This window comes from Apostichopus japonicus, chromosome 7, assembly GCF_037975245.1.
Source record: "Apostichopus japonicus isolate 1M-3 chromosome 7, ASM3797524v1, whole genome shotgun sequence".
In the NCBI taxonomy this organism is placed as follows: Eukaryota; Metazoa; Echinodermata; class Holothuroidea; order Aspidochirotida; family Stichopodidae; genus Apostichopus; species Apostichopus japonicus.
In genome coordinates this window covers 6,228,018-6,241,805 of record NC_092567.1, presented here as the reverse complement: position 1 = coordinate 6,241,805, position 13,788 = coordinate 6,228,018, and the positions used below count along the sequence as shown (strand labels likewise).

General features: G+C 40.1%; 2 protein-coding genes across 4 annotated transcripts in view; both read right to left on the bottom strand.

The window, feature by feature from the left end:
* The window catches only part of LOC139970032 (uncharacterized), a 445,342-nt gene that overhangs the window by 212,476 nt on the left and 219,078 nt on the right, over positions 1-13,788 (bottom strand). For 2 of the 3 annotated variants that reach the window (XM_071975596.1, XM_071975595.1), the window contains exon 7: positions 2,721-2,785. The exons of the other annotated variant lie outside the window; for it this stretch is intronic. In XM_071975596.1, coding sequence (XP_071831697.1) covers positions 2,721-2,785 — 65 coding nt within the window. The remainder of the gene's footprint in view (positions 1-2,720; positions 2,786-13,788) is intronic. 3 annotated transcript variants of the gene reach the window in all.
* LOC139970009 (NLR family CARD domain-containing protein 4-like) overlaps positions 1-13,788 on the bottom strand; it is a 261,218-nt gene that overhangs the window by 155,655 nt on the left and 91,775 nt on the right. The gene's annotated exons all lie outside the window — the stretch shown is intronic.

The window sequence follows — 13,788 nt, the reverse complement described above, 5'->3', positions numbered from 1 at the left end:
TCAATAAACGTATCATCTTTTCCTTCATTTATATCAATCGCCAAAATGTCCAGCATTCACATTCTGGAAAACGGTGAGTCGGATGTTCACAAGCAATTTCGTTTATCTATGCACTCCACACACAAATCACTGGCAATGTAAACCCGTTTCTGGTATGATTTCAAAACCATACAAAGAACAACAATCTTAAATCGCACTGCTTCGCATCGGTCACCATCCGTTACATTACCAGTTCATCCTCATTTCTGACCATAAACTACAGGTATTTAATGTCCTATACACATGAGTGTACGTGGAACCGTCGCAGAAACATTAACCTTGATAAATTTGAGTAAATAATTGAGTAAGATTGAACTTAGAAGAACGGATAGCAAAAGTGTACTTCTGTACTAGTGTTCTACTCAATGTTTAAATGCTATGTTCGTTTGTTAGTTATCATACCAATGCTCGTGATTCACTTACAGACTTTTATCTCAAAAAATATATTTTAAAGATATGTATTTCTGTTCACATCCAGATTTTTATAAGTTTGTTTCTATACGTTTGGAATAAACGTGATACAAACGTCTACGTGAGTTTTTCCTGTATTATTTGGCGCCCTCAACTCTCCACCCAATCCTAGACACTAACAATAAGTAATTAATGAGACTGGAAGGTATGGATGTGGCAATCAACTATCCTATACACTTGAAGATAATTCTTAAGATAAATAAGCAATTAGCAGATGACAAATTATGAATATTTAAATCAGATTATCAGTTACCGACTAAACCGTAGTTGGAACAACTCCACCCACCCTCCCCGTCGTCGAATGTATATATTTTGGTGTCTGTTCTAAACACGAGGGAAATAATACGAATATTTGTCTTATATTAATATTTTATCAAGTGAGTGCATATATTTTAGTTACCGTGGTATCCGTACAAGATAACAACAAAGCGGGTTGGTAGAGCTACACATATATAATACAGAGTTTCTTTCTGTTTTCTAATATATTCCCATTTTACACAAATACAATTATTCACCCCCAAGAAAAAAGGGAAAAAAAGAGAAAAAAAGAAGAGTATTAGATCGGAACCCTTGAAATGTCATTAATAAAAATAGCTCCTCTTCCCTTCATATATACAAATGGCCATGACAAGCATTACCATTCAGAAGAATATATTAGAGTTTATTAGTTTCAAATAAAAACCAGACCCGTCCTTTCATTATATCTATAGGCCTGCATGGACTCACACACTTATGTCAGTGACGTATACACTAATCTGGATAAATAATAATTTAAGCAAGTGATCCTTCTAATCCCCTAGAGCTTTCTAAGCAACACAGTTAATTTATTAGCAAGATTTAATTCACAAGGAAGAATACCATAATAGATATTTTAAAGTTCTGTATATTGTGTTGTTTTTGCTACAATCTGCTGGTAACAAACTTAGCCGTAAAAGGAAAGATAAGGACCTTGAAAACTTAATATTACTTTATTTCACCAAAATCACACCAGGGAAGATCAGAGTAGGCAGAGATATTAAAGGTTTGGAAACAAACAAATAAAACATTACCATAAATTTGTGGGACAAAATGTTGTCTGAATCTGATTAAACGATAAATACCTCACTAGTATAAGTAGCAGTCGTGTGGTTGTACCAACATACCTAGATCTCTTAATTAGTTGCAGGGCTATCCAGTTATGTTTGAATATTATATGGATTGGTCAACGTTATAACCTATTACGTAGCATGCAGCTTTATTTAATGTTAGTAAAACCTAAACGCATTGACTTAATTCTCAACATTATTTGAGTTAAACACTATGAAAGTATAGAAATCAACTTAAAATAAGTTTTTAGAGTCAAATTCTACATACGTATGTTCCTATTACTAACTTCCAAATTTTCCCCATCTCCATCCTGTGCATTTGACCAATTCGCAAAGTACCATAGAAATGGTTAAATCTAATTTGATTAGTAATTACTTGAATCAAGACCAACAATTTAAGTAATACATCAGTGAGTGTTATAATGCTCCATGGAAGACATACGTCTCACACCATCAGAAACAACTAAAAACCTAAACATGACTAGTTAAAACCAGGGAGCTGCTACAGTAAGATACAGGGTCAGTTAAACGGACTGTTACGACTGTTGTTATGTGTTATGATGAACAATTACACAGAAATTACAAGAACATACCTGTTCAATATGATTTATAACATTCTACTGTTTCATCTCAAGATAAACGTGAAGTTTATTGGATGCAAATTCATAACCTCGAATAATAAGAAAACAGCATGTGTCAAAAACGATTGTACAATATATAGCAAACCTGTCCAAAAGTCAATCTTTTAGCTATAACTATATGTTTACAATATCGAACTGACATGGACATTGTACGGGTGTGTCAATATAGAACCAAGCATTGTAAGCGCTAAATGAGATTCATTTAGACAATGTTTGCACGCAAGATTCCACCCGATCCCTCCACCCCCACCCCCACCCCCAACCCCTTGGAAATAGGAGCGGGAAGATGTCTGAAAGTTCTTTCTTTACATCGGAAGTTATAATATTACCATCAACACGTAAAATTCACAGATAATGTATCACTATATTAATTTATTTACACTTATTGGGGATTGAAAACAGTGCTAGGGCAGCATAACGCAAACAAGCTGACCAGACTTGCATTATGAGTAATAGCTGAATGAAAGGTGAACAATCGTTTTACCTGCCATTGACCGGTTTGTAGATTCAGACGACGATACACTCCATCGATAAGGTTACCATTCCAAACTGATGAAAAACATAAAAGAGAGATATGTTCATGGTAAGTGCATACTTAATCTTTGTTGGTCTGGAATGAAATCATAAACATTATATTCACGAGATTTATGTTGGCCCTCGATGATAACTTCATATCAGCTAAGTCATCAATCTAGTTGATTCCTTAATTTTGATCTTATTAGTTTTGCTATCATTATCATATCAGTAATATAGCTGATCAGTTTACAATCCTTATATCTCAGTCAGATTACCGATCAGTTTACTATCATTATCATCTCGGTTTTATACCTGATCAGTTTAAAACTATTATCCTCTTAGTTATAAAACCAATCAAGTTAGAATTGTTATCATCTTATTAATATATCTGATCTATTATACAATTATTCTACATGAAAGCATATGCTCCCTTTCAAACAGAAACTAATGTTCGTAAAAGCAACCAAAACCAATACGTTCAATACGAGTACTGCGAACTTGTATTAGAAAATCATAACAGGAAATGTGCCATCGTAACGCGTTTAGTCTACACGCCATATATAACCTCTTTGATGCAATACTAGCAAAATACACTGCAGTGGAATTTCTTGTTGGCAACTTGCCAAGAAAAGTTTTTACATCTATGCAAGTCCAATGGTACAGTATAAAACAAGTGCGGACATCGAGTTCCAACAAAACCAATTTTAGCATGTCTCGAGCCCAACCCAACCATTTTGTGTTAGGGGTTAAATATTTTTTGGGGGTAAAGTGTGCAAACAGTATTTTTCCAGAGTTGTTGGAACAATTGTATGCACACAAAGTTGGCATATCTGCTATAGTAATATTATTATATTTAGGTTTTCCATTTTATTTAGAAACTATGAAAGATTTATTTTACTTGAAGGGTTTGTTTTTCTTAACACCCGCGAAAAGTCGTACCACTCAAAATATTGCTCTTCAGAAACGAACAATGATTTCCCTGCCCAGTGCATTGACTTTTTCAAACGGGTGGTAAACGTTGGCCGTATCGGGAAAGCCCCGGTATAGAAAATAGCGTATGTGCGCTGCTTGGATGATACATGCACGTGTCGAAAAGACTCACTGCAATAGCTGTCGATCGCTGTTCGTATTCTATATTGTAATCATGGGCGTCAGCAGGTTTCAGAAAGTGAGGGGGACACTATACTATCTAAGCGGAGCGCCACCATTGGTTGGCGCGTAGCGTACCAGAAAATTTTGGGTACATAAGACCCCCTAGATCGCAGGAGACGGCCTTCCTGAGTCGTTTTTAGTTACATCAGAACCAGATCTGTGAGGAGAAATTTTGTCTCATAAAACTAAATCCCGACAGAAAGTACAGTACTGGTAGAAAGATGCCGTTCTGACACCAAGGGAGACGAATTACACAGCGTCCATCTCAAACGAAATATTGAAAAAGTGGCGCCGTCACCTCCGGGATGAGTGGAGTGGTATATATAATACATGCATGTAGACGTCAGTTGTTATGTGCCCAGGTACTTTAATAATAATAATCAGAAAAAGGCACCACGCGCAGAGCGTGTGTAGCGCCTAGCCGGCACTCAACAATAAAGATCTACCATATCCGGCGAATACATGTAGCCTTAATTATTTAACCCCTACACCCCTATTCGTCCGTCCAGTCCAAGGGACTGGAGGTAGTGATATGAACATAGTAACTCATCACCATCTACCTGTATGGCTTACCTAATCCCTTGGAACCCATACAAACAACATGTGTGCAAGATTCAATACACTTTCGAATGGTCTCCCCCCCCCCCCGAACGAATTAAATGGGCAGATTTAGGATATTGGGAGAATGGGAGATAAATGACGGTGCAAGTAATAGATAGCAGGGGCCCAGGGAGTCCAGATTTCTTGACCTTAAATAGAAAATCGCGCATATGCATGTGATTTTTTTTAATAACTACTCTGAAAAGTGGGTGGGACAAATGATATGATATCCCCTCCACTTTTGAAAGTGGGGGGGGGGGACATGTCCCCCCCCCGTCCCCCACCTGTTGACGCCCATGATTGTAATAACCTGGTTCAGACGTTTCCCAAGTTTTTCCAAGCCTGCTGCTATGCCCGGAGTTAACTCGTTGAAACAGGTTCACATTGCAGGGCTTATCTGCGGTTACAATTTTAGCTCTACCTATGCATGCTTGAAGCAAGCCCGCGTTCGTGGGAACGGGGTATTACATGCACCGGACAAATACCCCCAGACAAATACCCACGGACAATTACGCCCCCCCCAGTCAATAACTCCCCGGACGATTAACCACCGGACGATAACCCCTCGGACAAATACCACACGGCCAATCCCCCCCCCCCGGACAACTACCACCCGGACAGATATCCCCCGAAAAATGTACCCCCGAGGACAAAAGCCCCCCCACCCCCCACCCGGACAACTACCCACCCGGGCAACTACGTCCACGGGCGAATACCTCCTAGACAAATTAACCCCCGGATAAATACCCCCGGACGAATATCCCCCTGGACATATGCCGATAACTATAGGGGACGTATGCAGCGACGGATACGCAGGTCTTTTTTAGAGTTTAGTTTCCCGCGGGCCTCTACATATACCCTGGTCCCTCGGGCAACTGCGAGCGCATATTTACAATTGGATCAGGGTGCCGGTTAAACCAGTGAGTTGTTATGGAACAAATACCTGGTTAAACTAGCACCACTAGGGTCGTCGTGTGCCCTGGCACTTTCAACCTCCTCCCCACTTTTTAAAAAGATGCGAGATTTCCATATATAAGCCTCCAAAACTCTTGGATAGTGTTTGAAAACGGACCGAGGCCCGGGCAAGATAGGTGGGCACGGCGGTTGAAGAAGCATGAGGGGGCGGGGAGGGTGGGGCATTGGTCACTGATGGAAGGAACTAATAATTTACTATTAGTTATAGTGACACTATTCTGTATTATTAATCTCCGAACAATTCCTGCTTATTGCGACTTACCATTTTTAAGTTTTCTTCTGAGTAATTTTACTTGATGATTTGTTATGTTATGTTAGTTTTTGTATAGCGCTTTATATGGCACTATCAAATTTGGTTATATCAGAATAATAATCTGATATATCAGATTCAGAAAATTTGCTTTCATGGCCATAATAGGCTTTCGTACCACGGGGTTCACCAGCTAAAGGTCCGGGCGAGGGTGGGGGGGGGGGGGGTGGGACTTGGGCGTATTCTGGTTTAATTCGGGTAGTAACCTGGGTGAGGTATCTTTTCGCGGGTAGAGTTTTCCCAGAGATAATTGCCGAGGGTGGGGGTAATTGTCCTCTGGGTAATTGTCAAGGGGGTACTTGTCCGGGGGGTAATTGTCGGGGGTATTAGTCCTCGGGGGTGTATGTCCGAGGGGTAGTTGTCCCGGGGGTAGTTGTCCTCGCAGGTATACGTCCTCGGGTTTTTTTTTGTCCGGGATGATTGTCAGGGGGGTACTTGTCCCGGGGTATGAGTCCGAGGGGTACAGTATATGTCCGGGAGGTAGTTGTCCGGCAACTGTTACATGTAGGAGGAAGGTTAGTATAATCTAACATCGTGTTACTATGACTTGACATGCACAATTATAACATTGAACAATAACACTGTCCAAATTTCTAAGAAGTTTCAAGAAACCTACATTGAAGTATAGTATCGACATAAGTGTTGATGGAGACAAAAAACACTTACATGTAAACAACTATGAATGAAGATATAGTATCAATATAAATTATGTTTTGTGTCATGGTTAGTCTTTCAGAACATCAATAGGCCGTGACAAAACTACAACACGAACTAAACAGAAATATCAGCAGAAAGTGTGTACAATTACAATATTTGTTGAATTGAAATAGAACACACCATTGTAACATCTCTTTGTTTCTGTTTGTTTACATTTTCTGATTCCGGAATTTGAATGCGAATCTAGACTATTGCAGCCGATCTTACAAAGATATCATAGTTGCAGTACGCACTCTATTTAATAATCAGCCGTTTTACCGGTTCAGATCTACCTTCCTGCTATAACTGCTATAACTGCTAGTCCCTACATTTTCGGTTATGATTCAGTAACAATACTGTTGACGATATGACAAATGCTCATTTCCATTAAACTCAAGAAACACGTATCTAATTTGAATAACCACGATCATTCCTTTTCATCAGAGTCTACCATAGCCTGTAGCATAGTTGCATCCATGATCATGTACTTGATCCAAGCGAAGGAAGAAAACTTTCTCTTGGGCAATATCTGTATTAAATGAGTAAGAACATTCTAGGCCTGAGTCGGGTACCAAAATACTCGGGTACCCGACCGAACATTCGTGTACCCGGATCGAAAACACACAAACGGGTACCCGTTTTCTGAGGGGGTATCGCGTAACTGCTACGCGAGTGCTCTCATGATTTCATGTTTTGATTAATCAAGACACGCGAATACGAAAGATTAATTTAATGAAATAACTTTCTTGTAGTGTATATGGCTGTTTTTATTGCTTACTATTTCTAGTTTTAGCCATTCGTAATGGTTATTTTTCCTGTGTGGATAAAATCACTCAACACCGAAAACGAAAATATTATACAAAAATTATACAAAAATGTCAAAATTTAAATCTTTAATCAACCGCAACAGTTACTGTGTGCGTACAATACTACATTACCTCTTCAAAAAATAGCACATACATTCCAAACGATTGCCGATTTCCAGATAATTGAAAGTTGTAAACAAGGCTACACATTTGTGTGTGTGTGTGTTAACAGCAGGGGCGTCAATCCGATTTAAAACGTGGGGGGGGGGGACGTAATCGATTCGAGTATTCCGGCCGTAAGTACTATCTAAGCGGAGCGCAACCATCGGTTGGCGCGCAGCGTAGCAAGAAAATTTCAGATTTCAATACCTGTCATATCGCTGGAGATGGCACTTACCAGGCTGGATAGCGCCATCTAGTTGCGTGATTTCGTGAGAAAATTACAAATTCGTCACTCAGGAAATCTGCAATAAAGTTCATGCGACCTTAATTTTTGGTGGATTATTTCTTGTATTAGTGATTCCAATTGACATGAACATGAGAACCCAGTGCAACTTGACACATGATGCGGCAAACTAGAACCGCAGCCCCACTTTGCCCTATGTTTCAGGATAGAATACCCCTCATTTGTTCGAACCAATGACAACTAACAATCTGTGAATAAATTTACTTCGAAATGGCCACATTATATTGCACCAAGTCGGTCAAGGAATGACCCCAGGGCCTCAGATATAGGCCTATAGGAACGATGTCCCAAAATGTACACGGACATATAGGCGAAGGAAGCTATCCGCCGCTACTGCATGTGAGTTCTCGACTTGCCGTCCTGGGAGTCATACCACAAAATGGTGCATTTCCTCATACGCTTTTATTAATAATTTAAATAACTAACTAATTAGGCACATTCCAGATCCGAGTTCGTATAGTCCGCTTAGCGCAAATTTGGCCAAAGTCGTCATACGCCAGTATGTTAGACCACCAATGACTTGTAATGCCACCCGTGACACACTTCCAATGGGACTGTGTCAGTTTAAATGTTTTGCTAGGTTTACGAGAATACATTTCTATGAAATTTGAAACAAGGATGGCAAGACAAACCACTTTAGTTATATTTCAGGACCTTACACATGCGCATGTATTGTCAGACTTAAAAAAGGTCGCATGTGAGTGGTGGCTAAAGTGATGAAGGCATCAAAATTAATCAGTGGTTGTTCTTTGGAGTCCTCACGCAAGTTACCTCCGTTGCTAGGTGGATCTGCATCTGGTGATCGGATGAATTCTGGTCGGAGCGTACTATGTAACCACCGTGTATCCAGTGACGTAGCTAAGGCCTGATGATTGGGGGGGGGGGGTGTAGTTACTGAAAATCTAACGGATGGGTTTTGAAGCCAGAAAATTCCGACTGCTGCCTTGTACCCCACCCCCCCCCCCCCCCCGCAACCTCCCCACACCTCGCGCTACTCGTCAACGATACGGTCAGTGTCAGTCAGACACCCAATCTTTTGCGACTGTACTTTTGTTCCGAACTTTATTCGATACATTTGTACCCACTGACACTCATTTCACAAACTTATTAGCCCATATGATATGCACATTAAGATGTGGAATGCGCGCGATGCGCGCGAAACATTTTGCTTATATTCTTCGGGCAAGTCGTTACAGCCCCCCCCCCCCCTCCAAATCAAATTGGGCTCCTACGCCTATGACGGTATATTATACATTTATTTTGGAGTATTTAAAATCATACGAACTTTTGTACGGTGGAGTATATGTATCGCGAGATACAATTTCTCAAAGTGCCAAGGAAAACGGGGTAAATATGACTGTCGCACTCCAATTATCCAACTATCGTCAGTTTTACCAAGTTTGGGGGTGAGACACCCACCCCCCCCCCCCCCTCTAGCGACGTCCCTGCGTATACCCATTGTTCTCACTGTGGAGTAAATTCCGGTATCACTCAAAAACGACGTAACATGGGATGCGCTGCCACGGAATATGCTCCCTATATCATTTCTCCAATATTAGGGAACGGGCACCGTCTTTGAAACACCATCTACAACTAAACAACAAATACGTACAGGTTTTGGCTCTAGCTATGAAGTGATGTCTCTTATGATAATGACAGAGCGCACTAGTTTTCTACTGGAATCGCCCGAAGATGCGGCGTCTGTGTAATCCGAGGAACCAACGAACTTCTCTACTCCTCGGGCTTCAACTGGGCTAGACGTTCCCGGTGAATATATGGCACACCATCATATGGTTCAGCCTCTTTTGAGTCATGGTGCTCCGTAGTCATGTCTTCAAACGCCTCAAAGAACTTAAGATCTCTCGACTTCCGTCGAACTGGCGGAGGAGACGAGGAGCAACCGCAAGAGAGCTTCGACTTCACCAGACATAGCCCGTACCGCTGGATTCATCGACTTGAATATTTGTCTATAACCTTCAACCGACGACTGGAACTGGCTTCGAAAGAAAGGTAGACTATGCTTAAGATTGTCGGAGAGCTCAGGATACCAACTCACGAGATCCGGGTGGAATTCCCCATTCAGCAACATTGATTGATATTCGATGATATGAATCCTGAGATGTGTAAGCGCTAACCGAATAGAGCCACGACACTACTCTTTTTCCAAATGTGTGAGGGGACATTTGATAGTGTGTCCCCCACCCATCGAAATGTGGGGTGTGTCTCCCGCACCCCCCCCCTCCCCATGATTGACGCCCATGGTTAACAGCCGATGTGGTGTTAGGCTAGCATGTGGTCGAAAATAACAGTAATAATTAACGTATTCTATGGATATTTTAGTTCCAACTATCTGCCTTAAAATTTGATTAAGCTAGATTTCCCCATTGACCTAGGCTGGTGGTTGACTACCATGTGGTCAAAGATAGCAGCAATAACGAAAGTATTCGGTGAATATTTTAGTGCCAGCTAACTGCGACACAATTTACGCGAATAAACAGATGCTTAGGCTAGATTTCCCCATTGACTTAGGCTGGTGGTTGACTACCATGTGGTCAAAGATAGCAGCAATAACGAAAGTATTCGGTGAATATTTTAGTGCCAGCTAACTGCGACACAATTTACGCGAATAAACAGATGCTTAGGCTAGATTTCCCCATTGACTTAGGCTGGTGGTTGACTACCATGTGGTCAAAGATAACAGCAATAACGAAAGTATTCGGTGAATATTTTAGTGCCAGCTTACTGCGACACAATTTACGCGAATAAACAGATGCTTAGGCTAGATTTCCCCATTGACTTAGGCTGGTGGTTGACTACCATGTGGTCAAAGATAGCAGCAATAACGAAAGTATTCGGTGAATATTTTAGTGCCAGCTAACTGCGACACAATTTACGCGAATAAACAGATGCTTAGGCTAGATTTCCCCATTGACTTAGGCTGGTGGTTGACTACCATGTGGTCAAAGATAGCAGCAAGAACGAAAGTATTCGGTGAATATTTTAGTGCCAGCTAACTGCGACACAATTTACGCGAATAAACAGATAGTTAGGCTAGATTTCCATGTTGACTCTTTATGATATTAGGCTACCATGTGGTCGGTTATTTGTGGGGATTTTGCGCAAACATAATTTCTCAAGTACACGTGTCTTTGTTGTCATCAAGCAGCTAACTCTGGTAGTCATAGCAAGTGCTTTCCTCTCATAGTTATAGCTACTGTATACGTTCGTGCATGCGTAAATATTAGAATTCTCAAAATTGCTATATTTTTTCATTCATTTATAAATAGAAGGAAAAACTGGGAAGGAAATTTACGGGATGTTAAGATGGATTATAGACGGGAGAACAAAGCACAAATAATCGCGGCTTTTACTAAACGTTTATTCCATTCGCGATCGCTTATAGCGATGAATCGCTACACGGTCACAGCCGTTATGTTTGTTTAATTCACGTTGAGAGCTGAAATTTATTACGGGAAATTCCGTCTTGGCAACTTTTGACATGCGGGATTTGAAATCAAATTGTGTGAATCGCGCAATCCCGCGGCTAATGCGAACCTTGTATTTTAGTAAAAGAAACAGGCGCAAGTATTTTTATGAAAGGTTTTTCTTCATTTCATGTGCATTTGCATTTTTATTCATTATACACCAAAACATGATATTCAGTTGTTCAAAACAACATGAGTATCGCTTGAAAACGTATATTTCGGAGATGTAATGTAAGGTGTGATAGTGATCTGCCATGTATGTACATAATACATTGTTTTTGACTAGCGACGTATATAACATTAAAGCAAGACTCACATATACTGTAGTTCTTTAGTCAAATCACCCCCCTACCCCCACCCACACTCCCCCCCCCCCAAAAAAAAAGAAATACCATAACAACCAACGAGTAAATAGCACATAAGCAAGAAGCGCGGCGTAAAGTATTTATACCTACCCTCCTGCACCCGACCTCTCGCCTGTACTTGTTCTTCCTAGTAATGCAATTGGTTAGTTTTAATTCACTTAAACGATTACAATGAATCATATAGCGTCTACAATTTTTTAGACGTCTGTAGACAAGATGGTGGACCATACAGATCAAACTTTACTGATCTGTTCTTGTATTTACGCGTTGACCGATGAATAAAACTATACTTGAATTGTATCTGAATCCCTCTCTTAACTACTACTTGCAAGATTAGTGGTTTCTCAAATATTAAGTTAAAACTTCGACAGATAACACGCGGTAAATGGAATAAAATATAGATCGTTACATCAGGGAGTTGTTATTCCATAACAACTCCCTGGTTACATCATTAAGTGTATAATGCCGATGTAAAACTGTACCGAATCGATACACAATATGTATATTGATGGCTTGAATAATTAATAAGCGTAAAGCCTGTTTCACGCACTTTTCGCTTTGTATGCAGATTTACAGACCGAAAACGTAAATTAGATATTTTTCTTCGATAGTTTAATGTTATTAAAGGGTGTGTGGCGAAGTCCCCGGAAGCTGCAGAATTTTTAAATATGGTTGTCAGGAAGAAACTTAACTTCAAGATTGTACAGAACTTTTCTGATAGCTCAAGCGGGGTTGAGGGGCTTTCTATGGAATATATTTCAAGCCCTGGTTGGTTCAGGAGGGGAAGCCCATTGAAGATTTTACATTTGGTGATATCCTCTATTCTCTCGTAACTTTAGTTTAAAGCACTCAAAAACAAAACAGATGTAATAAATAAATTATCTAAAATCTATTATGTATTCCAAGCAGGCTGGTGGGGATCCGCTGGACTTAAGCTGCACCCTTTGAAGATAGTTTCTCTTGAAGAAATTTTGAAACACGGAAATCTATCTATGAGAAGAACTCAATTTTCAGCGGATAGTAGTGTTAGGCCCCGGTGGGCGGGGGTGTTAGCAGGGGGTGAAGCCTCTGGAAGCTGCTTCATTTTATTAGCCAAACATGATCCAAATCTGGGGAACTGTAGGCGTAAGGGAGTTACAGACAGACCGATTCTGTTTTTTTCTTCGTTTTTGTATTATAACTCTTACTTTCCTAAGTGTATAAATGGAAAAAATATAATATGGTTTTAAAATTCACATATAGTGTTAAATGCTTTCCCTCATATCATTACCCACATATTATTTCTATAAATACTTGTTCAAGGCAAAATCATGCATGTATGTTAATGTTCGCCAATACATGTAGATTGTACTCTTTTCAAGCGTCGATCAAGGGAGTGATGGGGTGTCTCCCCATCACCCCGCAACCTACCACCACGCATTCAATAGTTAAAACACAATGTTGAGTTTAGATTTAGATATTAGATATGTCAAGTCAGATAAGTCAAATTTTGACTCACAAGGTATGATTTGAAGTCTAAACTTCCCCTTTTCCTGGGGAACGACCACAGGTGTGGATGTGTTTAAATGTGTAAGTCTAACGGGTGGGGGGAGGGGGTGTTGGTAGACTCCGAGGGGCACAAATTACTTCAAAACCTTAAACAATCATTGTCGCTGTGTAATTAAGTTGCCCAAAGTGTATGATACCACTACTTTTTGGAAAGAGATTTAAATCTCAATTGATGTGATGGCTTCTCACAAAAATATCTTATAGTGCAGTGATCTCGAAGGAGCGAAATGAAAGGAATATGATTTATCTCTTAAATCAACTAAGCCAAGCAATATGAAGTGTTGTTACATTTCTATTATTCAGTTCGCTGTTTACTATCACAATTAGACTCTGTTCTGGATGTCTCCTTCATATAAAATGACAATCATGTGTTGCTGATTCATTACTCTCTTGTATGTAAATCAACAACAATCAACAAGTCAAAAGAAATTCACATAGTTGGTAAGGCCTTAATTAAATGTAAGACATATTAAGTGTGTCCATTATGACGTCATTGTGACAATACCTTTCACATTTCTTGATTTCAAGGATGATGGAATGGATCCAACCGGAATAGTGTCTGGCATAGTGTAGCCAAAACCAAACCTATGGAGAGAAGTAGAATAATCATCGTGTAAGATGTAGAAGACGTAG